The sequence below is a fragment of the Rhinoraja longicauda genome, chromosome 5, assembly GCF_053455715.1.
Source record: "Rhinoraja longicauda isolate Sanriku21f chromosome 5, sRhiLon1.1, whole genome shotgun sequence".
In the NCBI taxonomy this organism is placed as follows: Eukaryota; Metazoa; Chordata; class Chondrichthyes; order Rajiformes; family Arhynchobatidae; genus Rhinoraja; species Rhinoraja longicauda.
The window spans coordinates 83,473,938-83,500,178 of NC_135957.1; the positions used below are offsets into that span (position 1 = coordinate 83,473,938).

A 26,241-nucleotide genomic window follows, 5' to 3' on the forward strand; every position below is an offset into this window, starting at 1 on the left:
CAGCCCTTCGAGCCAGCACCGCCATTCAATGCGATCATGGCTGATCACTCTCAATCAGTACCCCGTTCCTGCCTTCTCCCCATACCCCCTCACTCCGCTATCCTTAAGAGCTCTATCCAGCTCTCTCTTGAAAGCATCCAACGAACTGGCCTCCACTGCCTTCTGAGGCAGAGAATTCCACACCTTCACCACTCTCTGACTGAAAAAGTTCTTCCTCATCTCCGTTCTAAATGGCCTACCCCTTATTCTTAAACTGTGGCCCCTTGTTCTGGACTCCCCCAACATTGGGAACATGTTTCCTGCCTCTAATGTGTTCCTCCTCATCTCCTTCCTAAAGGTAAGTCCTTTTATTCTGAGGTTGTGCCCTCTGGTCCTAGACTCCCCCACTAGTGGAAACATCCTCTCCATATCCACTCTATCCAGGCCTTTCACTATTCGGTAAGTTTCAATGAGGTTCCCCCTCATCCTTCTAAACTCCAGTGCTGACAAACGCTCATCATGTGTTAACCCAATTTATTGGCCACTGGTCCTAGATTCTCCCACTAGTGGAAAAATCCTCTCCACATCCACTCTATCCAGGCCTGTCCCGACCAAATGATGATACAGGAAGCATAAACCCCAATTTTGTTTTTTCCATTTCCATTTCCATGCAAAGAACTTCTCCAGGAATTTCCAGCGAAAGGAGAATTTGGAATGTGGTGGCTGTGATACGTGGAGTTTAGAAAGGGCTTGTGAAGACGTTTTGCAACGGAAATCGCACAAGGAACTGCAGATGCTTGGGGTCTGGTGTGAAGAGCAAAGTGCTGGAGGAACTCAGCGGCTCAGGTGGTAACTGTGGAGGAAATAGACAGACAACGTTTCAGGTGGGGGTCATTTTTCGACTGATTGTAGTGGATTGGGGGGGGGGGGGGTGGGGGAGAGAGAAAGGTGGAAATAGAGGTGGGGAGTGGGGCGGGAGAAAGTGTAGAAACTAGAAACTGTAGGTGTGCGTTGGAAGGAACTGCAGCTGCCGGTTTAAACAGAAGAAAGACACTGCTGGACTCTGACAGTCCGTGAAGAAGGGATGTGAGTGAGGTCAAAAAAAGAGGAAAAGAGTACGGCAAAGAGCACAAAAAATTGGGGAAAAAATTAAAAATCTACACACAAAATGACCCGTTTCAAGCCTCTTTTGGTGCATTTCAAAGTAAAAACGGACATTGCAAAATAATGTGAATATGTCACTGTATACTAATAACATTTTTATTATTTTTATTGACTTTGAAAATGTTTCTACTTACAGTGATTTGTCAATGTATGCCTTTTTGTTACCTTCATGGTGTCTTTGTGTTTTGCTTTGGCTGCTGCTGATAACAAGTCAATAGACAATAGGTGCAGGAGTAGGCCATTCGGCCCTTCGAGCTAGCACCGCCATTCATTGTCTATTGTCTCGACCCAAAACGTCACCCATTCCAATCAGTCTGAAGAAGGGTCTAGACCCGAAACGTCACCCATTCCTTCTCTCCTGAGATGCTGCCTGACCCGCTGAGTTACTCCAGCATTTTGTGAATAAATACCTTCGATTTGTACCAGCATCTGCAGTTATTTTCCTACATGTGTCTTCAGCAGTGGTTTAGTCTTCCGCCAATGTCTGATATATTCTCTCCTTTCTGTTTGTTCCATCGGTGGTCATCTTTTTTTGCTGCCATTTGTATTTGTAGTTTCTCGACTCCGTTTCTTGATGTCTCGTCAACTTCCTCCTGCATTTTTTCACACAGAGAGTGGTGAGTCTGTGGAATTCTCTGCCGCAGAAGGTAGTTGAGGCCAGTTCATTGGCTATATTTAAGAGGGAGTTAGATGTGGCCCTTATGGCTAAAGGGATCAGGGGGTATGGAGAGAAGGCAGGTACAGGTTACTGAGCTGGATGATCAGCCATGATCATATTGAATGGCGGTGCAGGCTCGAAGGGCCGAATGGCCTACTCCTGCACCTATTTTCTATGTTTCTATGTTTCTGCTTGTGTATCTCGTGTACAACATCCATGTAGGGGCCCTTATCTGAAGGTGGCAGGAATGAGGAATAAAATAACAGCAATGCATCCAACATGTGAATCATGTCACAGCTTACATCATCCATGGGTGGTCACCTGGGGCTTACATACTTCTCTGGTCTTGAGTACTTAATATCTAATGCCTGGCAAATCCACTGCAAGTTTTCATACAAGTCTGCTCTCCACTTAAAGTCTGCATGTAAATCTGTTGCAAGTTTTTTCAAGATACTCATCCAATGGATCACAGATGGTTTCCCAGTCTTGTGTGCTTCGTGGCAGCGGCCCCGATCAACGTCAAGAAGACGTGGGGCTTCATTTTGGCGGATACGTGTCTCTGATCCACTCTTGCGTCCTCGCGTGACGTTGCATGAATCCATTAGGATGGACAATAGATTTTCCCACGGAACGTGATATTCCTCAAAAAGAGCAACAATTGCATTGTACAAAGTTCCACTTTTACAACCGAGAAGGAAGCAAGGTGTTTCACGACTACTTCCTGTTGTCTTTGACAAAAAGACGCAAACTAAAATCGAGACAACTCTTTTGTTTGCTTCGCTGGTAGCTGTCGATCCATGTCTGGTTTTGGACTGCGTTATCCTAGCACTGGCATAGCAAGTCACCAGACTATCGTGGGAGTTGGGGGTAACAGCAGCCAACATCTGTACTGCTAGTGATCTGCTAATAAAGAACTCGTATACAAAGACTTGAGTGACTCTGAATATATACACCCACAAACATGGTGTCAGAAGTGGGATTCGAAAAACCCAGTTGGAGGGTCAAGACTTGAGTGACTCTGAATATATACACCCACAAACATGGTGTCAGAAGTGGGATTCGAAAACCCACGCCTCTAGTTGGAGGGTCAAGACTTGAGTGACTCTGAGTATATACACCCACAAACAGTAGGTATCACAAAATGCTGGAGTAACTCAGCAGGTCAGGCAGCATCTCAGGAGAGAAGGAATGGGTGACGTTTCGGGTCGAGACCCTTCTTCAGACTGATGTCAAGGGGGCGGGACAAAGGAAGGATATAGGTGGAGACAGGAAGCAGGAGAAATCACAGAGGGGGAGCAGTGAGAGAGCATGTTGCTAAACTCACATCGAAGAGAGGAGGAGAACTTCTTCAAAGTGGACATGCCTTGAGGAGGAATCGCAGTGGAGCAACAGATAGTGTAAAAAAATAACACCAGATGCTGATACAAATCGAAGGTATTTTCTCAAGGTTGTCCACTTTGAAGAAGTTCTCCTCTCTTCGATGAGAGTTTAGCAACATGCTCTCTCGCTCGGTTCAAAGCGACCCACTCTTTGCGGGGCGTGTCCGAGCCGGGTGGGGCTGTGGTGTTCGGTGCGACGGTGAATTGAGGAGGTGGCGATTTCTGTTCCCAGCTGGTTCTCCATGCTCCTAGTATGTTGAAACCGGAGCCACAGAGGGTCGCTGCATGACGGGAGAAAGGGTGACGAGACGACAGGCGTTGAGGCCCCAGTTGCTGTGAATCCTGGGCGAGGTGGTGCAAAGGATGTTTGGCGTCCGATGGGGCCTTGCACACCAGCCTATGAGTGAAGAACTCTCTGCGAAGCTTGGCGGGTGTGATACCTGCGAGCACCGGCAGGGGATCCGTCGGAGTAGGGCGTAGGCAGCCGGTGATGATCCGCATGGTGTGGTTGAGGGTGGCATCTAGCGTGCTGGTATGAGCGCTGCGGCACCATGCTGGGGCGGGGTACTCAGCGGCGCTGTACACGAGTGCATACACGTTCGGTCCAGGGGGCTGAGACACCGGCCAGCAAAGTCGGCCTCGGTTAGTGGGCTGTGGGAACGGATCTGCCGGCTCCGGCCGGGCCGGAGTTCCAGAGCCCTGGCCGCAGCGGGCAGATTCCACCCGCGGAAGTCCCGCTGAGGTCGAGATCGGCCGCCTCTCCCGGCCTCAGCGCCACACTTTGGGGGGTCTTCCGGGGGGTGGTTTTGTGCGGATTAAAGGAGGTGCCAGGCAACCAGTTGCAGGAACATCAGTGGCGGTCCAGTGCATCCTATTTTCTCGTAAGGAGACCAAACCTGTGCACAGTTTTCCTTCTGTGGTCTCCCTGGTGTTGCAGTACAATATCTTCCCCATCCTCAAATCCACTTGTAATAAAGTTTAACAAACCATTTGTCTCCATTATTGTTCATTGCGTTACTGCTGCACGGTGGCGCAGCGGTAGAGTTGCTGCCTCACAGCGCCAGAGACCCGGGTTCCATCCTGACCACGGGTGCTGCCTGTACGGAGTTTCTACCTTCTCCCTGTGACTGCGTGGGTTTTCTCCGGGTGCTCCGTGTTCATCCCACATTCCAAAGACGTACGGGTGTGTAGGTTAACTGGCTCTGGTTAAAATAAATTGTAAATTGTCCCTGGTGTGTAGTATAGTGTTGGTGTGCAGTGTGGTCACTGGTCAGTGTGGACTCGGTGGGCTGAAGGGCCTGTTTCCACACTGTATCTCTAAACTAAACTAGACCAAGTGGACCAAACCTCTCCTGCATTGGTGCAGCACCCTCTCCTCCCCCTCCCCCTCCCCTCCCCTCTCCCCTCCGCTCCTCCCTCCTCTCCCCCTTCCCCTCTCGTCCCCCCCTCCCCTCCCCCTCCTCCCTCCCCCCACTCCATCCCATCAACCCCATTTATCCTCCCCCTCCCCTCCTCCCTCCGCTCCTCCCTCTCGCTCCCCCCCACTCCATCCCCGTCAACACCCCTTATCCTCCCCCCTCCCTCCCTCCCCCTGCCTCTCTAGGGGATAGATTTAAACTTTAAAATGTGAATAACTTAAAAAATATAACACCGATTTCAATGACACGTCTCCCATTGGCACCAAAGGGACGACGGTGAGTAAGTTGGGCCTAAAACTGTCTCGCTATCGTGCGCCGTTTTGGCTGTAGTTCAGGAACAAACAAACAAACAAACGAGAGTTTTAGTGTATAGATGAACTAAACTAAAATCTCCCCTTGCTTTTTATTGATTCGTTTAACAAGGATTGATTCATTGAGTGATGAGGTATATAAACAGGCCCTTCAGCCCACCGAGTCCACGCTGACCCGTTCACACTAGTTCTATGTTATCCCACTTTCACATCCACCTCCTGCACATCAGGGGAAATTTTACAGAGGCCAATCAACCTTCACATCCGCCCGTCTTGGGGATACGAGAGGCTGGTCTCCTGCTCGACTCCGAAGACTGGGAACTGGGGTGGAGGGAGTCGGCGACCATTAACAAAGGGCCATTTTCAGGATGGTGGCGAATGGAGGAGAGGATCCGTGTTGCCATGACAACGGGCCTTTATGGCCAAGGTAAGATTACACTCTTCAGAGCTTTGAAACTTTGTGGGGGGGGGTCAGAAACGTGTTGACTCCGTGTACCGGCTCTGTGAAGTCCACTATTACGCGAGAAAAGTAGGTACCTTGTGAAAGGAGATGAGGTGGAATTTCTTTAGTCAGAGGGTGGTGAATCGACGGTGTCAGGGGTTATGGGGAGAAGGCAGGAAAATGGGGTTGTGAGAGAAAGATCAATCAGCAATGATTGAATGGCGGAGTAAATTTGATGGGCCAAATGGCCTACTCTCCTCCTATCTTGCTATTGAGGGCGTGCAGCGTAGGTTTACTTGGTTAATTCCTGGAATGGCGGGACTGTCATATGTTGAAAGACTGGAGCGACTAGGCTTGTATACACTGGAATTTAGAAGGATGAGAGATCTTATCGACACGTATAAGATTATTAAGGGGTTGGACACGTTAGAGGCAGGAAACATGTTCCCAATGTTGGGGGAGTCCAGAACAAGGGGCCACAGTTTAAAAATAAGGGGTAGGCCGTTTAGAACTGAGATGAGGAAAAACTTTTTCAGTCAGAGAGTTGTGAATCTGTGGAATTCTCTGCCTCAGAAGGCAGTGGAGGCCAATTCTCTGAATGCATTCAAGAGAGAGCTAGATAGAGCTCTTAAGGATAGCGGAGTCAGGGGGTATGGGGAGAAGGCAGGAACGGGGTACTGATTGAGAATGATCGGCCATGATCACATTGAATGGCGGTGCTGGCTCGAAGGGCCGAATGGCCTACTCCTGCACCTATTGTCTATTATCACTTGGAATGGAAAGGTTTAGAGGGATCCTGAGAGGCATCTAGGATGGTGGGTTTATGGAACGAGCTGCCAGAGGAGCTGGTACTAGTTGAGGCAGGTACTACAAGCAGATAAAAGTTTAGCCATTGGGTGGTGAGTCTGTGGAATTCATTGCCACAGAAGGCTGTGGAGGCCAAGTCAATGGGTATTTTTGAAGTGGAGATTGCTAGGTTTTGATTAGTATGGGTGTTACGGGATATGGGGAGAAGGCTGGAGAATGGGGTTGAGAGGGAAAGATAGATCAGCCATGATTGAATGGTGGAGTAGACTTACATAGAAAATTGGTGCAGGAGGAGGCCATTCGGCCCTTCGAGCCAGCACCACCATTCATTTTGGTCATGGTTGATTGTCCCCAATCAATAACCCGTGCCTGCCTTCTCCCCATATCCCTTGATTCCACTAGCCCCTAGAGCTCTATCTAACACTCTCTTAAATCCATCCAGTGATTTGGCTTCCACTGCCCTCTGTGGCGGAGAATTCCACAAATTCACAACTCTCTGGGTGAAAATGTTTCTTCTCACCTCAATTTTAAATGGCCTCCCCTTTATTGTAAGACTGTGGCCCCTGGTTCTGGACTCGCTCAACATTGGGAACATTTTTCCTGCATCTGGCTTGTTCAGACCTTTTATAATTTTATATGTTTCTATAAGATCCCCTCTCATCCTTCTAAACTCCAGTGGATACAAGCCTAGTCTTTTCAATCTTTCCTCATACGTCAGTCCCGCCATCCCTGGGATCAATCTCGTGAACCTACGCTGCACTGCCACAATTACAAGGATGTCCTTCCTCAAATTAGGAGACCAAAACTGTACACACTACTCCAGATGTGGTCTTACTGCAGAAGAGCCTCTTTACTCCTATACTGAAATCCTCTTGTTATGAAGGCCAACATTCCATTAGCTTTCTTCACTGCCTGCTGTACCTGCACGCCAACTTTCAGTTCAGACTTGATGGGCTAATTCTACTCCTATCACTTATGAACTTATGACCCTTTGTGTATTGCCTCGGTGAATTCTTCTATTACACTACTATTGTTGCACTTTTCTATTTACCGAGGATTGTATGTCAAATAGAAAATTTCACCATACCTAGGAACATAGGTACATGTGACAGTATCGTATCATTATCATCTATAATCATAATTTCAGAAAATTGGCATCAACAATATTTTCAATGAATTCTTCATTCAGGCATATTTAATCATTTTCTACAAAGGAAACCACTTTGATGTCAAGTTGCATATGACGGCCTTTCATACTGAATGTCATTCTTTAATATTGAGACAAATTTGAAGGATTTTGGCTACGATGTTCATAGTTCCACGATAAGATGTACAATTTAACGTGTCCATTTTTGTAATACAGATGTTTCTAGATAGGCAATAAATCTATTTGAAACATTATCTCCGTGAGTTGGTTATAGATAACTGACGTACACAAATATACCAAAACGATATATAGCATATCTAAGTGTCATGTGTAAGAAGGAACTGCAGATGCTGGTTTACACCGAAGATAGACACAAAATGTTGGAGGAACTCAGCGGGACAGGCAGCATAACTGGAGAGAAGGAATGGGTGATGTTTCGGGTCGACTCGAAACATCACCCATTCCTTCTCTCCAGAGATGCTGCCTGACCCGCTGAGTTACTCCAGCACTTTGTGACAATCTATACCCAAATGTCAGGTGATAATCAAATCCTAATATTTGTGCAGATATTTGACAGTCCAAATGCATAAACTGCATAAAACTAAAAAGAAAAAGGTCTGGCTAGAGTGGATATGGAGAGGATATTTCCACTAGTGGGAGAGTCTAGGACCAGAGGACATAGCCTCTGATTAAAAGGACATACCTGTAGAAAAGAGATGAGGAAGAATTTCTTCAGTCAGAGCGTGGTGAATCTGGAACTCATTGCCACAGAAGCCTGTAGAGGCCAAGTCAATGGACATTTTTAAGGCGCATATTGACAGATTCTTGATTACTACGGTGTCAGGGGTTATGGGGAGAAGGCAGGAGAATGGGGTTGAGAGGGAGAGAGAGATCAGCCATGATTGAATGGCAGAGTAGACTTGATGGGCCGAATGGTCTAGTTCTGCTTGTTGAACTTATGAACATTCAGATGACAAGTTATTTTAAGATTGAACTCTTTCAGTACAAATATTGACAAACTAGTCTCACGTTTGTTACTGGGAGCTTTGGTTCATGATAATGTTTGTATATTTATCCATTCAAAATGTTTCCTCCGGGTAAACAATTCGGACAAACGCAATGAGTTTGTCAACTGAGAAAGTATCTGAGAAATGAGCAGTTACACTCTCAGTCTCGTGGGAACAAAGTACTGCAGATGCTGCTTTACGTCAACGAGAGGCACAAAATGCTGGAGTAACTCAGCGGGACAGGCAGCAGCTCTGGAAAGGATAGGCCACGTTTCACATCGCAACGCTTCTTCACACAAAGGGTCTTGACTGGAATTGTCAGTTATCCTTTCTCTCCCGAGATACTGCATGACCCGCTGAGTTACTCCAGCACTTTGTATCTGTCCTCTCATGCTCTTTCATTCCAGTACAGTGGGAACCATTTTCCAATGCCAGCATATGAGGGCCTTGACATGCCAACTGCACCAGACCCTGGTCCCCACTCCCATTGAGGGAAATGAGCAGCCCTGCTTGGTGGGATGGGAAGAGAAGAGGGCCAAGCACACCCATTGATCAGTGGTCCCTACACCCAGTGAGGAACCAACTCCACCTCATCTCTTCCAGAAGACTCCATTCCATCGAGGAACCAACTCCACTCCATCTCTTCCAGAAGACCCCATTCAACTGAGAGACTAACTCCACTCCATCTCTTCCAGAAGACCCCACTCCACTGCAGGACTAACACCACTCCATCTCATCCAATAGACCCCACTCCCAAATAGTGAAAGGCTTGGACAGAGTGGATGTGGAGAGGATGTTTCCACTAGTGGGAGAGTCTAGGACTAGAGGTCATAGCCTCAGAATAGCTCCTAGGTCCCTCTCTTTCCCCTCCCCCTTCCCAGTTTTCCCACTGTCTTCCTGTCTCCAACTACATCCATTCTTTGTCCCGCCCCCTCCGCTGACATCAGTCTGAAGAAGGGTCTCAACCCCAAACGTCACCCATTCCTTCTCTCCTGAGATGCTGCCTGACCCGCTGAGTTACTCCAACATTTTGTGATACCTCAGAATAAAAGGACGTACCTTTAGAGAGCAGATGAGGAGGAATTTCTTTAGTCAGAGGGTGGTGAATCTGTGGAATCCATTGCCACAGGAGGCAGTGGAGGCCAAGTCAATGGATATTCTTAAGGCAGAGATAGATATATTCTTGATTGGTACGAGTGTCAGGGGTTATGGGGGGATGGCAGGAGAATGGGGTTGTGAAGGAAAGATAGATCAGCCATGATTGAATGGGGGAGTAGACTTGATGGGCTGTCGAGGAGCCTAATTCTGCTCCTAGACCTTATGAACATGAGCATGAGGGATCTTCCCATTGAGGAGCCAGCTTCACTCCATCTTTCCCTCTTGTATCTGAAACCAGGTCTCCAAACCCAGACAGTGGCCTGGGATTTCTCCGGGTGCTCCGGTTACCTCTCATATCCCAGAGACGTGGGGGTTTGTGGGTGAATTGGCTTCTGTAAATTGTCCCGAGTGTGTAGGATGAAACTAATGTGTGCAGGGTGATGGCTGGTTGGCGTGGATACGATGGGCCAAAGGGCCTGTTTCCGTGCTGTATGTCTAAACTAAACTACACATGGTGTGGCACGGCGGCGCAGCGGTAGAGTTGCTGCCTCACAGCGCTGGGGACCCGGGTTCCATCCTGACTCCGGGTGCTGTCTGTACGGAGTTTGTACGTTCTCCCCGTGACCACGTGGGTTTCTCCAGGTGCTCTGGTTTCCTCCCACACTCTAAAAGACGTACAGGTTTGCAGGCTAATTGGCTTCAGTAAATTGCAAATTGTCCCTGGTGTGCGGGACAGTGCTAGTGTGCTAGCGTGGGCTCAGTGGGCCGAAGGGCCTATATCCGTGCTGTATCTCTAAAGTAAACTAAACTAAGATGAAACAGTCAGGTGGGTGGTAACTCCCTCTATGGGTTCTCTCTAGAGCCGGCACTTTGAGGTTTAAAAACAGATATTGTAAGCTTATCTGCGCTGGTACAAACGTTACAAACAGGTCACTGTTTTGTGGTGAACCTCCACACAGAGAAGGGAAAGAAATCCCCAGTTTGATATTTGGAAGGAGAGGGCAGAGGGAGAAACGCTTTAAGGTTGAAAGTCTGAAGAAGGGTCTCGACCCCCAACGTCGCCCATTCCTTCTCTCCACAGACGCTGCCCGACCCGCTGAGTGACTCCAGCATCTGGTGTCTGTCTGCCTCACCCTCAGCGTCTCTTGTCCCTGGAGTGTGCGCTAGCCCTGGACTTCCTCTTGGTGGGTCTTCTGCACCTCTCGTCGATGCTGGGGATGCAATCCAGATGCCAGACGTGGTTGCTCTTGGCCTGAGGGTAGACTGCCTGCACGTAGTGACGGACTAGCCTCAGGCGCACCGGGTCCAGTTGCATCTTGTTACAAGCCCCAGAGTGGTTGTACTGCAGCCTGAGGTTGTCGGACGTGAACAGCTCCGGGAAGATCCTGACCAGGAGCCGGGCGGAGAAGTTACCGACCGACAGGCTGTCCTGGACGATCTCCTTCAGGTCCTTGGTGGACAGGAGATGCTGGGTGCCCACGGGGAAGTGGACGGTGGGGACGTGGAGTTGGTGGAGGGGGACTGTGCAGAAGTTTCTGTTGTAGCGCTCTGTGCGCTCTGCCCCTGGCGTTGGCTTTGGCTGTGGTTGAGGGGAGTCCCTGTTGGTCTGCTCTGGCTGGGGGGCCACAAGTGTGGGCTCTTCCTGCCCTGGGTCGCCACTGTAGGAGGTGGACCTCTTCCTCTGCTGCTGGTAGACTCGCCGTTGCTCGGTGTCTCTGCGCCGGCAGCGCTCGTCCAGTTTGGACACAAACTCTTGGTTCCAGGTCTTGTTGCACTTGGCCCTGGAGCACATCAGCTGCACATAGTGGCGGATCAGCTTGATCCTGGCCGGGTCCAGCTGCCTCTTGCCCAGGGAGCCGCTGCAGTTGTAGCTCTTCCTCAGGTTGTCGGGGGTGAAGAGCTCGGGGAAGAGGCGGACCAGCAGGCGGGAGGCGAAGTTGCCGATGGACAGGCTGTTGTGGTAGAGCTTCTCCAGCTGCTGCGCGCCCAGGACATGCTGCGCACAGGGCAGCTGGAAGTCGGGAGGAGGGATCACCAGGCGTTTGAAGTCCACGGGCTTCAGCCACAACTTCCTCGGCCTGGGCTCGGGGCTTGGCAGCTGCCCCCGGCCGCCCGGCACCAAGGACCCACCGCCACCCCTCTGCCCGTCCCAGTGGCCATGGTCATGGTCTTGGTCATGGTCACGGTCACGGTCATGGATGTGGTCACGGTCATGGACATGGTCATGGATGTCGTCTTGGTCACAGTCACGGTCATGGTCTTGGATGTGGTCATGGTCATGGATGTGGTCATGGTCATGGATGTGGTCATGGTCTTGGTGATGGTCTTGGTCATGGTCATGGATGTGGTCACGGTCATGTTCACGGTCATGGATGTCGTCTTGGTCACGGTCATGGATGTGGTCATGGTCACGGTCATGAATGTGGTCACAGTCACGGTCTTGGTCATGAATGTGCTCATGGTCATGCTCATTGTCATGGTCATGGTGATGGTCATGGATGTGGTCATGGTCACGGTCATGGAAGTCGTCTTGGTCATGGTGATGGTCTTGGTCACGGTCATGGATGTGGTCATGGTCACGGTCATGGATGTCGTCTTGGTCATGGTGATGGTCTTGGTCACGGTCATGGATGTGGTCATGGTCACGGTCACGGTCATGATCTTGGTGATGGCCTTGGTCACGGTCATGCTCATGGTCATGGATGTGGTCATGGTCATGGTCACGGTCATGGTCTTGATGATGGTCATGGATGTGGTGAAGGTCATGGTGATGGTGATGGTCATGGTCGTGTTCACAGTCATGGTCTTGGTCATGGATGTGGCCATGGTCATGTTCTTGGTCATGGTGGTGGTCACAGGCACGGTCATGGTCTTGGTCATGGATGTGGTCATGGTCATGGTCTTGGTCATGGTGGTGGTCACAGTCACGGCCACAGTCACAGTCATGGTCATGGTCTTGGTCATGGATGTGGCCATGGTCACGGTCATGGTGATGGTTTTCCCGGCCGAGGCTGCCCACGGTGGACAGGGGCACGCTTCTGTCCATCTCCCTGTGCGCCCAGGAGGTGGTGAAGAAGCGGTTGAGCCGCGGCAGGCAGTGCGAGCCCCACACGTTGCCGCTGGCGGCGGGCGGGTAGCAAAGCTCCACGTAGTTGCGTATGAGCTGCAGGTGGAAGGTGTCCAGCTTGCTCTGGGGGTGGGCGTTGCAGGTCCGGCAGCCCCCGGCCACCCGCTGGTCTGCCAGGAGGTGCGGGAAGAGCTGGACCAGCAGGCGGCAGGAGAGGTCCCCCGGTGACGAGCTCAGCTCCACCAGCCGCTGCAGCTCGCCCGTGTCCAGCCGGTACTCGGCCGGCGGTGGGAACTCACCGGCCCCGTGTGCCGCCCCCACCTGCCTCTTGATGCGGCCCACCTCCAGCGACAGCAGGTCGATCTTGCTGTGGAGCTGGGTCATGGTGGAGCTCAGGCTGCTGAGGGTGAAGAACATCTTGTGGACCAGGGAGTGGAGGCTGGGCTGGGCTCCGGGGGCCGGGGGCCACAGCTTGCTGGGGGGCTTCTTGTGGCCCTCGCTCGGGTTGTGTTGCTGGGGGAGGCCGGTGGACGAAGCCCCGTCAGCGGGGGGCTTCTGGTCTCCCGTCGGCAGGCTCCGGCGCTCCGAGATCTTGTGTGTGATGCCGTACAGAGGTTTCCTCAACGAGGGTCCGGCCCCCACAGTCTGGTCCTTCTCCGGCCACGCAGTGCTGCTGATTCCCCTCGCCCTGATCGCACCTTCCGGGGACCGCTGGGAAGAGCTGGAGCCCCTCAAACTGGCAAACACGTCCTTGTGGGGAAATAAACGTCAAGCAGCATCAATGAACCAAGTCTGGAGAAGGGTCTCAACCCGAAATATCACCCATTCCCTCTCTCCCTGATGTTGCCTGACCTGCTAAGTTACTCCAGCATTTTGTGAATAAATACCTTCAATAGACAACAGGTGCAGGAGGAGGCCATTCGGCCCTTCCAGCCAGCACTGCCATTCAATGTGATCATGGCTGATCATTCTCAATCAGTACCCCGTTCCTGCCTTCTCCCCATACCCCCTGACTCCGCTATCCTTAAGAGCTCTATCTAGCTCTCTCTTGAATGCTTTTAGAGAATTGGCCCCCACTGCCTTCTGAGGCAGAGAATTCCACAGATTCACAACTCTCTGACTGAAAAAGTTTTTCCTCATCTCAGTTCTAAATGGCCTACCCCTTATTCTTAATCTGTGGCCCCTGGTTCTGGACTCCCCCAACATTGGGAACATGTTTCCTGCATGAATCAATGAACCAAGACCTACACGATCTTCACGCTGCTAAACACTTTAACCCACCCCTCTCTTTCCCACACTGACCATTCTGTCCTGGGCCTCCTCCACTGTCAGAGTTGGGCCCAGCACAAATTGGAGGAACAGCACCTCGTATTTGGCTTGGGCAGCTCACACCCCAGCGGTATGAACATTGACTTCTCCAACTTCACGTAACCCTGGCTTTCCCTCTCTCTCCATCCCTCCTCCGTCCTCGTTCTCTGATGTTTGACTGTCTAATGGTTAAATGTTATCACTGTGTCTCTCGTTGTCACCCTCCCCTCGCTAACTATGATCTATTCTACATTTTCTTTGAACCGCATCCCCTTTTGATCTCTCGTTTTCACACCTTTCCTTTCCATCTCTCGTTTCCCTCTCCCCTGACTCTCACTCTGAAGAAGGGTCTCGACCCGAAACGTCGCCTATTCCTCATCTCCAGAGATGCTGCCTGACCCGCTGAGTTACTCCAGTATTTTGTGTCTATCTTCGGTATGAATATTGATTTCAAGTAACCCTTGCATTCCCTCTCTCTCCCCGTCCCTCCCCCACCCTCGTCGTCCTGCTAGTTTCACTGTTCATACCCCCTCGTTATCACCTTCTCCACAGCCAACAATAGACCATTGTGGGCTCCACCTTTCCTTGATCACCCTTGCTGGCCTTGATTTATTCTTTGCGTACATACCCGAAACGTCACCCGTTCCTTCCTTTCCTTTATCATCGTTACTATTTTTGCATATCGTTCATTCATTGTTCTTTATCTCTCCACATCACCGTCCACATCTCTCGTTTGCCTTATCCCTAACCAGTCTGAAGAAGGGTCTCGACCCGAAACGTCACCCATCCCTTCTCTCCAGAGATGCTGCCTGTCCCGCTGAGTTGCTCCAGCGTTTTGTGTCTATCTTCTCATACTTGCAGTCGCTGATACCCAATATTCATTGAAGCTTGACACAAAATGCTGGAGTAACTCAGCGGGACAGGCAGAGTCTAGAGATATGGAAGAGTAAGGTGGGGAAAGGGACAGATCAAAGCAGATGCTGATCAAGGAGATGTACGTACGATGGTCATTGTGGGTTGAGGGGAAGGTATCAGCGTGGCACACAAACAGTTAAATTAACCAGAAGGATAGTGAAACTAGTCAGAGAACTAGGGAGGGGGAGGGATGGAGAGAGAGGGAAGGCAAGGGTTATTTGAAGTTAGAGACATCAATATTCATACCGCTGGGCTGTAAGCTGCCCAAGCCAAATGAGAAGTGGTGTTCCTCCAATTTGCATTTGGCGTTGAGGAGTTTATGAGGTCTGCTGTATGATTTCACCAGTTGTACACAAAACAAAGCCTTTCACTGTCGCAAGGTGCAGGTGACAATAAAGTATAATTGAACCATTGAATCATTGAATATATTTCATCTTCACACCCGCATAAAGAAAGATGTGGAATAGATCTGCTCTACCCAGATCCACTCCACATCTGGTTAGAGCAGATGTGGAGAGGATGTTTCCACTAGTGGGAGAATCTTGGACCAGAGGACACAGCCTCACAATTAAAGGACGTGCCTTTTGAAAATAGACGAGAAGGAATTTCTTCAGAGGGTGGTGAATCTGTGGAATTCATTGGCACAGAGGCTGTGGATGACGTCAATGGGTATTTTTAATGCAAGGGTTGACATATTCTTGATCAGTACGGGTGTCAGGGGATATGGGGAGAAGGCAGGAGAATGGGGTTGAGAGGGAAAGATAGGTCAGCCATGATTGCATGGCAGAGTAGACTTGATGGGCCGAATGGCCTAACTCTGCCCCGATGTCTTATGAACATGAGAAAGTAACACACACTAGTGTTAAACGTAGAAATAAAGAAATGCAGATGCTGGTTAACACAAAAAAAAGACACAAAGTGCTGGAGTAACTCAGTGGGTCAAACAGCATCACTGATGAGTATGGATCGGTGATGTTCCGGGTCAGGACCCTCCTTCCAACTGATTGTGGTCTGGGAATGAAAGCTGGAGGAGAGGCGAGGGCAGGACAAATTATGGCAAGTGATAGAAAGATACTGCATTTGTTTGTGTTAAAGAACATAAAAACTAACAGATCTGTGTACAGTTAAAATACATTGCAATGTTGATGATCCACATCAAGTCTTAGGGGTGCTGTCTGTGTGGAGTTAGTACGTTATCCCCGTGACAATGTGCATTATCTCCGGGTGCTCCCACACTCCAAAGACGTACAGGTTTGTAGGTTAATTTGGTTTTGGGTAAACTTGTCTCCATTGTGTGGGACAGTGCTGGTGTACGGGGTGATCGTAGGTCGGTGTGGACTCGGTGGGTCAGATGGCCTGTCTCTGCGCTGTGTCTCAAACACAAACCTTGGACAGCTGACCATTTGGGTCGGGACCCTTCATCAGACTGATTGTTTAGTTCAGGTTAGTTTAGAGATACAGCTCGAATCCACACCGACCAGCGATTCCCGAACACTAGCACTGCCTTACTTACACACTGGGGACAATTTACAATCTTTACCGAAGCCAATCAATCTACAAACCTGTACGTCTTTGGAGTGTGGGAGGAAACCGGAGTTCCCGGAGAAAGCCCACGCGGTCACGGGGAGAACGTACAAACTCCGTACAGACAGCACCGGTCGTCAGGATGCAACCCGGGTCTCCGGCGCTGTGAGGCAGCAACTCTACCGCTGCGCCACCGTGCCGCCCATGTTTGTGGTGATTGTGGTGGGGGAGTGAAAGCTGGAAGAGAGGTGAGACCAGGACAAAGACAGGCGAGTGATAGGTGGATGCTGCGATTGTTCGTGTCAAAGAGCATTACGACTAAAAGGTCTTTGTACGGTTAAGCTAGATTGACATTACCTCACAGTTAACTCTTCTCCATTTATAGACGATGGGGCTTTCATAGTCTGTGAACATCTCACCGAAACCACTGGGTGTCTGTTTCCGTTTTAGGGCGTTGGGTTCGCTGCTGTTCTCTGCAGCTCTGTCTGGGCTAAAACCACCCTCATCATCATCATCATCGCTCACACGCACTTCGGTCTTCACCACCTCAATATTGACGTTTGTTACTGCAAGAGGAGAGAGGGAGAGAGAGACAGACAGACAGAAAGCACCAGTTCATTATTCTGATCATTCCACTGTAAGGGCAGCATGGTGGTGCAGCGGTAGAGTTGCTGCCTCACAGCGCCGGAGACACGGGTTCGATCCTGACTATGGGTGCTATCGCAATGGGCAGGTTTGGAGGGATATGGGCCAAGCGCAGGCAGATGGGACTAGTGTGGATGGGACATGCTGGCCGGTGTGGGCAAGTTGGGCTGAAGGGCCTGTTTCCACAATGTATGACTCTATGCAAACTAAAGCTTTTCACTTTACCTCATGACACTTGACAATAATAAACCTAAAGCTGGTACACAGAAAGACTAATGAAACTGCAAGTTACTTTGAGCTCTTACAAATAAAAGGAGTCTGAAAATAAAGTCATTCATGTCTCTGCCTCAAAATCCATGCCCACACATTACCGAGTCTCTCTCAATGAGAATGTCCGAATATCTCTATTTTCTCTATGCCCTTGCTTGGTATGAGACCCATTACATCAAAAACTCCTTTCCATTGACTCCGTCTACACCTCACGCTGCCTCGGCAAGGCCAGCAGCATCATCAAGGACCAGTCACACCCCGGCCACTCCCTCTTCTCCCCTCTCCCATCGGGCAAGAGGTACAGAAGTGTGAAAACACGCACCTCCAGATTCAGGGACAGTTTCTTCCCAGCTGTTATCAGGCAACTGAACCATCCTATCAGTAACTAGAGAGCAATCCTAAACTACTATCTACCCTATTGATGACCCTCAGACTATCTTTGATCGAACTTTACTGGCTTTACCTTGCACTAAATGTTATTCACTTACCTCGGTACACGTGACAATAAACTACACTCATTATTCTCCTCATCAAAAAAAATGTGTGCAAAGGAATTTACCAGTATCTCCATTTTCCAATTCTTCATCCTTCCTGACTGAAGGGTTTAGACCTCTGAACGTTGTTCTGAAATCACTCTCATCGAGCTTTTCTGTGCTGTTCATTGTATACCTGCAATAAAGAATTCCACAGATAAACGACTACTCCGTTCAGTGTAGTTTATTGTCACGTGTACCGAGGTACAGTGGAAAGCTTCTGTTGGGTGCTAACCAGCCAGTGGAAAGACAATACATGATTACAATCGAGCTGTCCCCAGTGCCATATCAAATGTGCTTGAAAAAGCTCAATCAAACTCTTCAGATTAAAAACCAACACAGTCGTGGTGGTGCAGCGGTAGAGTTGCTGCCTCACAGCGTCTGAGACCCGGGTTCCATCCTGACTACGGGTGCCACAAAATGCTGGAGTAACTCAGCAGGTCAGGCAGCATCTAGGAGAGAGGGACTGGGTGACGTTTCGGATCTGAAGAAGGGTCTCGACCCGAAACGTCACCCATTCCCTCTCTCCTAGATGCTGCCTGACCTGCTGAGTTACTCCAGCATTTTGTGATACCTTCGATTTGTACCAGCATCTGCAGTTGTTTTCCAGACTACGGGTGCTGTCTGTACCGAGTTTGAACATTCTCCCCGTGACCGCGTGGGTTTTCTCCGGGTGCTCTGGTTTCCTTCCACACTCCAAAGCCGTGCGGGTTTGCAGGTTAATTGGCTTTGGTAAAGATTGTAAATTGTCCCTAGTGTTTAGGATAGTGTTAGTGTGCGGGGATCGCTGATCGGCGCAGGCTCGGTGGGCCAAAGGGCCTGTTTCCGTGCTGTATCCGATTCACCTCTACCCCATTGCGGACATTGGACTTTGTCTGTGGAACTGATGCGCTACAATGCTGAGAACTATATCCTGCACTCTGTATCTTCCCCTTTGTACCCATTCATGCCATTAGAGTGGAGAGGAGAAGGAGTTTCTTTAGTCAAGGGGTGGTGAATCTGTGGAATTCATTGCCACAGACGGCTGTGGAGGCCAAGTCAATGGATACTTTTAATAATAATAATAATAATAATAATATTCATTTATTGTCATTGCAACGAGTACAACGAAATTAAAAAATAGCCAATCCTGACGGTGCGTACAAACATATATGCAATAAATGCAAAAACAAATAAATACATAAATACAATTAAATACAATTATATTAAGTACAAGATTTTTTAACGGTGTTGCCTAGTGCAAAGGTAGTGTTCAGTTCTCGTATGGCCCTGGGGTAAAAACTGTTTTTAAGTCTGTTTGTTCGGGATTTGATCGACCTGTAACGTCGACCAGAGGGCAGATGAACAAACAGACGGTGGCCGGGGTGGGATGGATCTTTTATTATTTTGCCTGCTCTACTGAGGCAGCGTAGGCTGAACAGGTGCTCCAGGGAGGGCAGTGAGCAGCCGATGATCTTCTGGGCCGTCGTGATGACCCTCTGAAGGGCCTTCCTGTCCTTTTCTGAGCAGCTGGCATACCATGTGGTTATACAGTATGCCAGCACACTCTCGATGGAGCAGCGATAGAAGGACAACATGAGCTTCTCCTGCAGGTTGGTTTTCCTGAGGATTGATAGATTCTTGATTAGTGCGGCTGTCAGGGGTTATGGGGAGAAGACAGGAGAATGGGGTTGAGAGGGAAAGATAGATCAGCCATGGTTGATGGGCGGAGTCGATTCGATGGGCCGAATGGCCTAATTCTGCCCCTCTGACATGACCTTATGAACTTACTTGCTCTACCTATTGTACTTGAGTTTGACTTGATTGTATTTATGTGTGGTATTATCTGATCTCAGCGAATAGCATGCAAAACACAGCCTGTACAAGGATCCATGTTATAGTAATAAACCTAAACCTAAACCTGCTCTCAGTGCATCTCACAACAGTAAATAACATCAAAACTGTTGCCAAAGCTGCCTAAAGATGACAGCACTGTGGTCAGGCACGAACTCTAAATGCATTCCTTAAAAATGATTTACAGTGAAATCTGACAAAAATGATGCTATTTTTCTTGATCTCAGGCGGCTCAATTTAATAAATAAGTAAATGTAAATAGATAAATAACTAAAGATAAATAAATAAATAGATCGCTTGATCAATGAATAAATGGATGGATAAACAAATTATTTATTTTGTTCTTTTGAAACTATTTTTTCTTTTGAGAGAACAACTCTATTTTCTCTACTTAATCAACATAAGTTGCTGTCTGTGTGTGTCTGTCTATCTATGTGTGTGTGTGTATGTCTGTGTTTATGTGAGTGTGTGTGTTTATGTGAGTGTGTGTGTTAATGCGAGTGTGTGTGTTTATGCGAGTGTGTGTTTATGTGAGTGTGTGTTTATGCAAGTGTGTGTGTGTGTTTATGTGAGTGTGTGTGTGTGTTTATGCGAGTGTGTGTGTGTGTGTTTATGTGAGTGTGTGTTTATGCGAGTGTGTGTGTGTGTGTTTATGTGAGTGTGTGTGTGTGTGTTTATGCGAGTGTGTGTGTGTGTTTATGTGAGTGTGTGTGTTTATGTGAGTGTGTGTGTTTATGTGAGTGTGTGTGTGTTTATGTGAGTGTGTGTGTGTTTATGCGAGTGTGTGTGTGTTTATGCGAGTGTGTGTGTGTGTTTATGTGAGTGTGTGTGTGTGTTTATGTGAGTGTGTGTTTATGTGAGTGTGTGTGTTTATGTGAGTGTGTGTGTTTATGTGAGTGTGTGTGTGTTTATGTGAGTGAGTGTGTGTGTGTGTTTATGTGTGTGTGTGTGTGTGTGTGTTTACGTGAGTGTGTGTTTATGTGAGTGTGTGTGTTTATGCGAGTGCTTGTGGGTCTGAGTGTCTATGCAAGTGTGTGTGTTTATGTGAGTGTGTGTGTGTTTATGTGAGTGTGTGTGTTTATGCGAGCGTGTGTGTGTGTGAGTGTGTGTTTATGTGAGTGTGTGTGTGTTTATGCGAGTGTTTGTGGGTCTGTGTGTCTATGCAAGTGTGTGTGTTTATGTGAGTGTGTGTGTGTTTATGTGAGTGTGAGTGTTTATGTGAGTGTGTGTGTTTATGTGAGTGTGTGTGTGTGTGAGTGTGTGTTTATGTGAGTGTATGAGTGTGTGTTTATGTGAGTGTGTGTGTGTCTATGCGAGTGAGTGTTTATGCGAATGTGTGTGTGTTTATGTGAGTGTGTGTGTTTATGTGAGTGTGTGTGTGTGAGTTTTCATGTGATGTTGCCTGTGACTGATCACGACTCCTGCTGCGGGTAAATGCGGAGCTGGGGGAGGGCTGGCGCTGTGACCGCCCCGACTGGCAGGGGGAGGGGAGGGGAGAGAGAGAGAGGAGGGGGGGGGAGAGCTACACCATGCCCGACGGTAACGCCAAGGCCGGCTGCCCGGGAGGGGGGAGAGAGGGAGAGAGAGAGAGAGAGAGAGAGAGAGAGAGAGAGAGAGAGAGAGGGAGAGAGAGAGAGAGAGAGGGAGAGAGAGAGAGAGAGAGAGAGAGAGAGAGAGAGAGAGAGAGAGAGAGAGAGAGGGCATGAGAGTGAGAGTGAGGGGAAGGTAGAGTGAGGGGGAGAGTGAGGGGGAAGGTTGTGTGGGGGGAGAGGGGGAGTGAGAGGGGAGGTGGAGGGGGAGGGAGAGAGGGGGAGAGTGAGAGGGGGAGGGGAGAGTGAGGGGGAGAGGGGGAGTGAGAGGGGAGGAGGAGAGGGGGTGGAGGGGGAGGGTGAGAGGGGGTGGAGGGGGAGGGTGAGAGGGTGTGGGGGGAGTGAGCCCACAACACTGCAATTACAAACTGATGGCAGGAGGGGGTGTCATGAGAAGGAAGCCGATGCTGTTTTCTTGATCTCAGGCACAGTTTCATAAATAAGTAAATGAATTGAGATAAATAACTAAAGGTGAATAAAGCAACAGGTCGCTTGATCAATCAATAAATGGATGGATGGATAAACAAATTATTTATTTTGTTCTTTTGAAACTATTTTTTCTTTTGAGAGAACTTCTTTATTTTCTCTACTTAATCAACATAAGTTGCTGCCTGTGTTTGTCTGTGTGTGCGTGTCTGTGTGTGTGTGTGTGTGTGTGTGCGTGTCTGTGTTTGCCTGTGTGTGTGTGTGTGTGTCTGTGTTTGCCTGTGTGTGTGTGTGTGTGTGTCTGTGTGTGTGTGTGTGTGTGTGTGTGTGTGTGTGTGTGCGTGTCTGTGTTTGCCTGTGTGTGTGTGTGTGTGTGTCTGTGTTTGCCTGTGTGTGTGTGTGTGTGTGCGTGTCTGTGTTTGCCTGTGTGTGTGTGCGTGTCTGTGTTTGCCTGTGTGTGTGTGTGTGTGCGTGTCTGTGTGTGTGTGTGCGTGTCTGTGTTTGTCTGTGTGTGTGTGTGTGGTGTGCGTGTCTGTGTTTGCCTGTGTGTGTGTGTGTGTGTGTGTGTCTGTGTGTGTGTGTGTGCCTGTGTGTGTGTGTGTGTGTGCGTGTCTGTGTGTGTCTGTGTGTGTGTGTGTGTGTGAGTTTTCATGTGACGTTGCCCGTGACTGATCACGATTCCTGCTGCGGCTAAATGTAGAGCTGGGGGCGGGCTGGTTGCTGTGACCGCCCCGACTGGCAGGGGGAGGGGAGGGGAGAGAGAGAGAGAGAGAGGGAGAGAGGAGGGAGAGAGAGAGAGAGAGAGAGGGGGAGAGTGAGAGGGGGAGGGGGAGAGAGGGGGAGAGAGGGGGAGGGTGAGAGAGAGTGAGGGTGACAGGGGAGATTGGGGGAGAGAGTGAGGGGGGGGGTGAGAGAGGGGGAGGGAGAGAGAGGGGGGAGGGTGAGAGAGGGGGAGGGGAGAGAGAGGGGAGAAGGGAAGAGTGAAAGAGTGGGAGTGGTGGAGAATGAGAGTGATAGTGGGAGGGAGAGGGTGAGAGGGGTGAGAGGGTGAGAGGGTGAGAGGGGAAGAAGGGGGAGAGTGGGAGTGACGTGGAGAGGGTGTGGTTGAGTGAGCCCACGACACTGTGATCACAAGCTGTGGGTGGGAGCGGGTGAGATGCGAGGGGAGGGCGATGCTGTGACCCGCAGCGCGTTGCCCCATGTCTGTCTGAGGCTGAGGGACGTGTCCTTGGTCGCACAACCCTGTGGCTCCGGCCCCTGGACGTGCCGTCACTCACCTGTGCTCACCTGTACCTGCCCCTGCCCCCTGTACCTGCCCCTGCCCCCTGTACCTGCCCCTGCCCCCCTGTACCTGCCCCCTGTACCTGCCCCCTGTACCTGCCCCCTGTACCTGCCCCTGCCCCCTGTACCTGCCCCCTGTACCTGCCCCCTGTACCTGCCCCTGCCCCCTGTACCTGCCCCCTGTACCTGCCCCTGCCCCCTGTACCTGCCCCTGCCCCCTGTACCTGCCCCCTGTACCTGCCCCCTGTACCTGCCCCCTGTACCTGCCCCCTGTACCTGTCCTGTACCTGCCCCTGTACCTGTCCCTGTACCTGTCCCCTGCCCCCTGTACCTGCCCCCTGTACCTGCCCCCTGTACCTGCCCCCTGTACCTGCCCCCTGTACCTGCCCCCTGTACCTGTCCCTGTACCTGCCCCTGTACCTGTCCCTGTACCTGTCCCCTGCCCCCTGTACCTGCCCCCTGTACCTGTCCCTGTACCTGCCCCTGCCCCCTGTACCTGCCCCTACCCCCTGTACCTGTCCCTGCCCCTGCCCCCTGTACCTGCCCCTGCCCCCTGTACCTGCCCCTGCCCCTGCGCCCCTGTACCTGCCCCAGCCCCTGTACCTGCCCCTGTACCTGCCCCCTGTACCTGCCCCTGCCCCTGTCCCTGCCCCCTGTACCTGCCCCAGCCCCTGTACCTGCCCCTGTACCTGCCCCCTGTACCTGCCCCAGCCCCTGTACCTGCCCCTGTACCTGCCCCCTGTACCTGTACCTGCCCCTGCCCCCTGTACCTGCCCCTGCCCCTGTACCTGCACCACAGCGGGTGGGTGAGGCCGCAGCAGCGCTCGTTGTCTCGCTGCCTGTTTGTCTCTCTCTCTCTGCGTGTTTTTTCCCTCCGTGGTGTCGCTCCGTGACGCGACTTTGTGTCATTTCCGCAGCCGAGGGAGGGAGGGAGAGAGGGAGGGAGAGAGGGAGGGAGAGAGGGAGGGAGAGAGGGAGGGAGGGAAGGAGGGAAGGGAGAAGTGAGGGAAGGAGAGAGAGAGGGAGGGAGGGAAGGAGGGAGAGAGAGGGAGGGAGGGGAGGGAGAGAGGGAGGGAGGGAGGGAAGGAGGGAGAGAGAGGGAGGGAGGAGGGAAGAAAAGGCTGGAGGGCGAGGGTGAAAGGAGAGAGAAAGAGAGAGAGGGAAGGAAGTAAGGAGGGAGGGAGATGGTGAAAGAAGAGAGAGAGAAGGCGTGAGTCAAGAGTGTTTTATTGTCATATGTCCCAGATAGAACAATGAAACACACATACAGAAAGACATATCCATACACATACAGTGCCCTCCATATGTTTGGGACAAAGACCCATCATTTATTTATTTGCCTCTCTACTCCACAATTTGAGATTTGCAATAGAAAAAATCACATGTGGTTAAAGTGCACATTGTCAGATTTTAATAAAGGCCATTTTTATACATTTTGGTTTCACCATGTAGAAATGACAGCAGTGTTTATACATAGTGTCCCACCATTTCAGGGCACCATAATGTTTGGGACACAGCAATATCATGTAAATGAAAGTAGCCATGTTTAGTATTTTGTTGCATATCCTTTCCATGCAATGACTGCTTGAAGTCTGTGATTCATGGACATCACCAGTTGCTGGGTGTCTTCTCTGGTGACGCTCTGCCAGGCCTGTATTGCAGCCATCTTTAGCTTATGCTTGTTTTGGGGGCTAGTCCCCTTCAGTTTTCTCTTCAGCATATAAAAGACATGCTCAATGGGGTTCGGATTGGGCGATTGACTTGGCCATTCAAGAATTGACCATTTTTTAGCTTTGAAAAACTCCTTTGTTGCTTTAGCAGTATGTTTGGGATCATTGTCTTGCTGTAAAATGAACCGCCGACCAATGAGTTTTGAGGCATTTGTTTGAACTTGAGCAGATAGGATGTGTCTATACACTTCAGAATTCATTATGCTGCTACCATCAGCAGTTGTATCATCAATGAAGATAAGTGAGCTAGTACCTTCAGCAGTCATACATGCCCAGGCCATAACACCCCCACCACCATGTTTCACAGATGAGGTGGTATGCTTTGGATCTTGGCCAGTTCCTTCTCTCCTCCATACTTTGCTCTTGCCATCACTCTGATATAAGTTAATCTTCGTCTCATCTGTCCACAAGACCTTTTTCCAGAACTGTGGTTGCTCTTTTAAATACTTCTTGGCAAACTGTAACTATAAAAGACGAAATTGCTGAGCATTTGGATAGCAGTAACGGGATCATTCCGAGTCAGCATGGATTTACGAAGGGGAAATCATGCTTGACAAATCTACTGGAATTTTTTGAGGATGTAACTAGGAAAATTGACAAGGGAGAGTCAGTGGATGTGGTGTACCTCGACTTTCAGAAAGCCTTCGACAAGGTCCCACATAGGAGATTAGTGGGCAAAATTAGGGCACATGGTATTGGGGGTAGGGTACTGACATGGATAGAAAATTGGTTGACAGACAGAAAGCAAAGAGTGGGGATAAATGGGTCCCTTTCGGAATGGCAGGCAGTGACCAGTGGGGTACCGCAAGGTTCGGTGCTGGGACCCCAGCTATTTACGATATACATTAATGACTTAGACGAAGGGATTAAAAGTACCATTAGCAAATTTGCAGATGATACTAAGTTGGGGGGTAGTGTGAATTGTGAGGAAGATGCAATAAGGCTGCAGGGTGACTTGGACAGGTTGTGTGAGTGGGCGGATACATGGCAGATGCAGTTTAATGTAGGTAAGTGTGAGGTTATTCACTTTGGAAGTAAGAATAGAAAGGCAGATTATTATCTGAATGGTGTCAAGTTAGGAGGAGGGGGAGTTCAACGAGATCTGGGTGTCCTAGTGCATCAGTCAATGAAAGGAAGCATGCAGGTTCAGCAGGCAGTGAAGAAAGCCAATGGAATGTTGGCCTTCGTAACAAGAGGAGTTGAGTATAGGAGCAAAGAGGTCCTTCTACAGTTGTACCGGGCCCTGGTGAGACCGCACCTGGAGTACTGTGTGCAGTTTTGGTCTCCAAATTTGAGGAAGGATATTCTTGCTATGGAGGGCGTGCAGCGTAGGTTCACTAGGTTAATTCCCGGAATGGCGGGACTGTCGTATGTTGAAAGGCTGGAGCGATTGGGCTTGTATACACTGGAATTTAGAAGGATGAGGGGGGATCTTATTGAAACATATAAGATAATTAGGGGATTGGACACATTAGAGGCAGATAACATGTTCCCAATGTTGGGGGAGTCCAGAACAAGGGGCCACAGTTTGAGAATAAGGGGTAGGCCATTTAGAACGGAGATGAGGAAGAACTTTTTCAGTCAGAGGGTGGTGAAGGTGTGGAATTCTCTGCCTCAGAAGGCAGTGGAGGCCAGTTCGTTGGATGCTTTCAAGAGAGAGCTGGATAGAGCTCTTAAGGATAGCGGAGTGAGGGGGTATGGGAGAAGGCA

The 26,241-nt window shown here is 49.8% G+C and overlaps 1 protein-coding gene across 1 annotated transcript; it reads right to left on the reverse strand.

Moving 5' to 3' along the window:
- Positions 1-10,279: 10,279 nt before the first annotated feature.
- LOC144593942 (BEN domain-containing protein 3-like) lies at positions 10,280-23,710 on the reverse strand. Its single transcript, XM_078400076.1, is given in 5 exon segments — positions 10,280-13,227; positions 16,582-16,790; positions 17,699-17,808; positions 23,590-23,683; positions 23,686-23,710. Coding segments are annotated over 5 exon segments (3,120 nt in total). The 3' UTR covers positions 10,280-10,545.
- Positions 23,711-26,241: the final 2,531 nt, after the last annotated feature.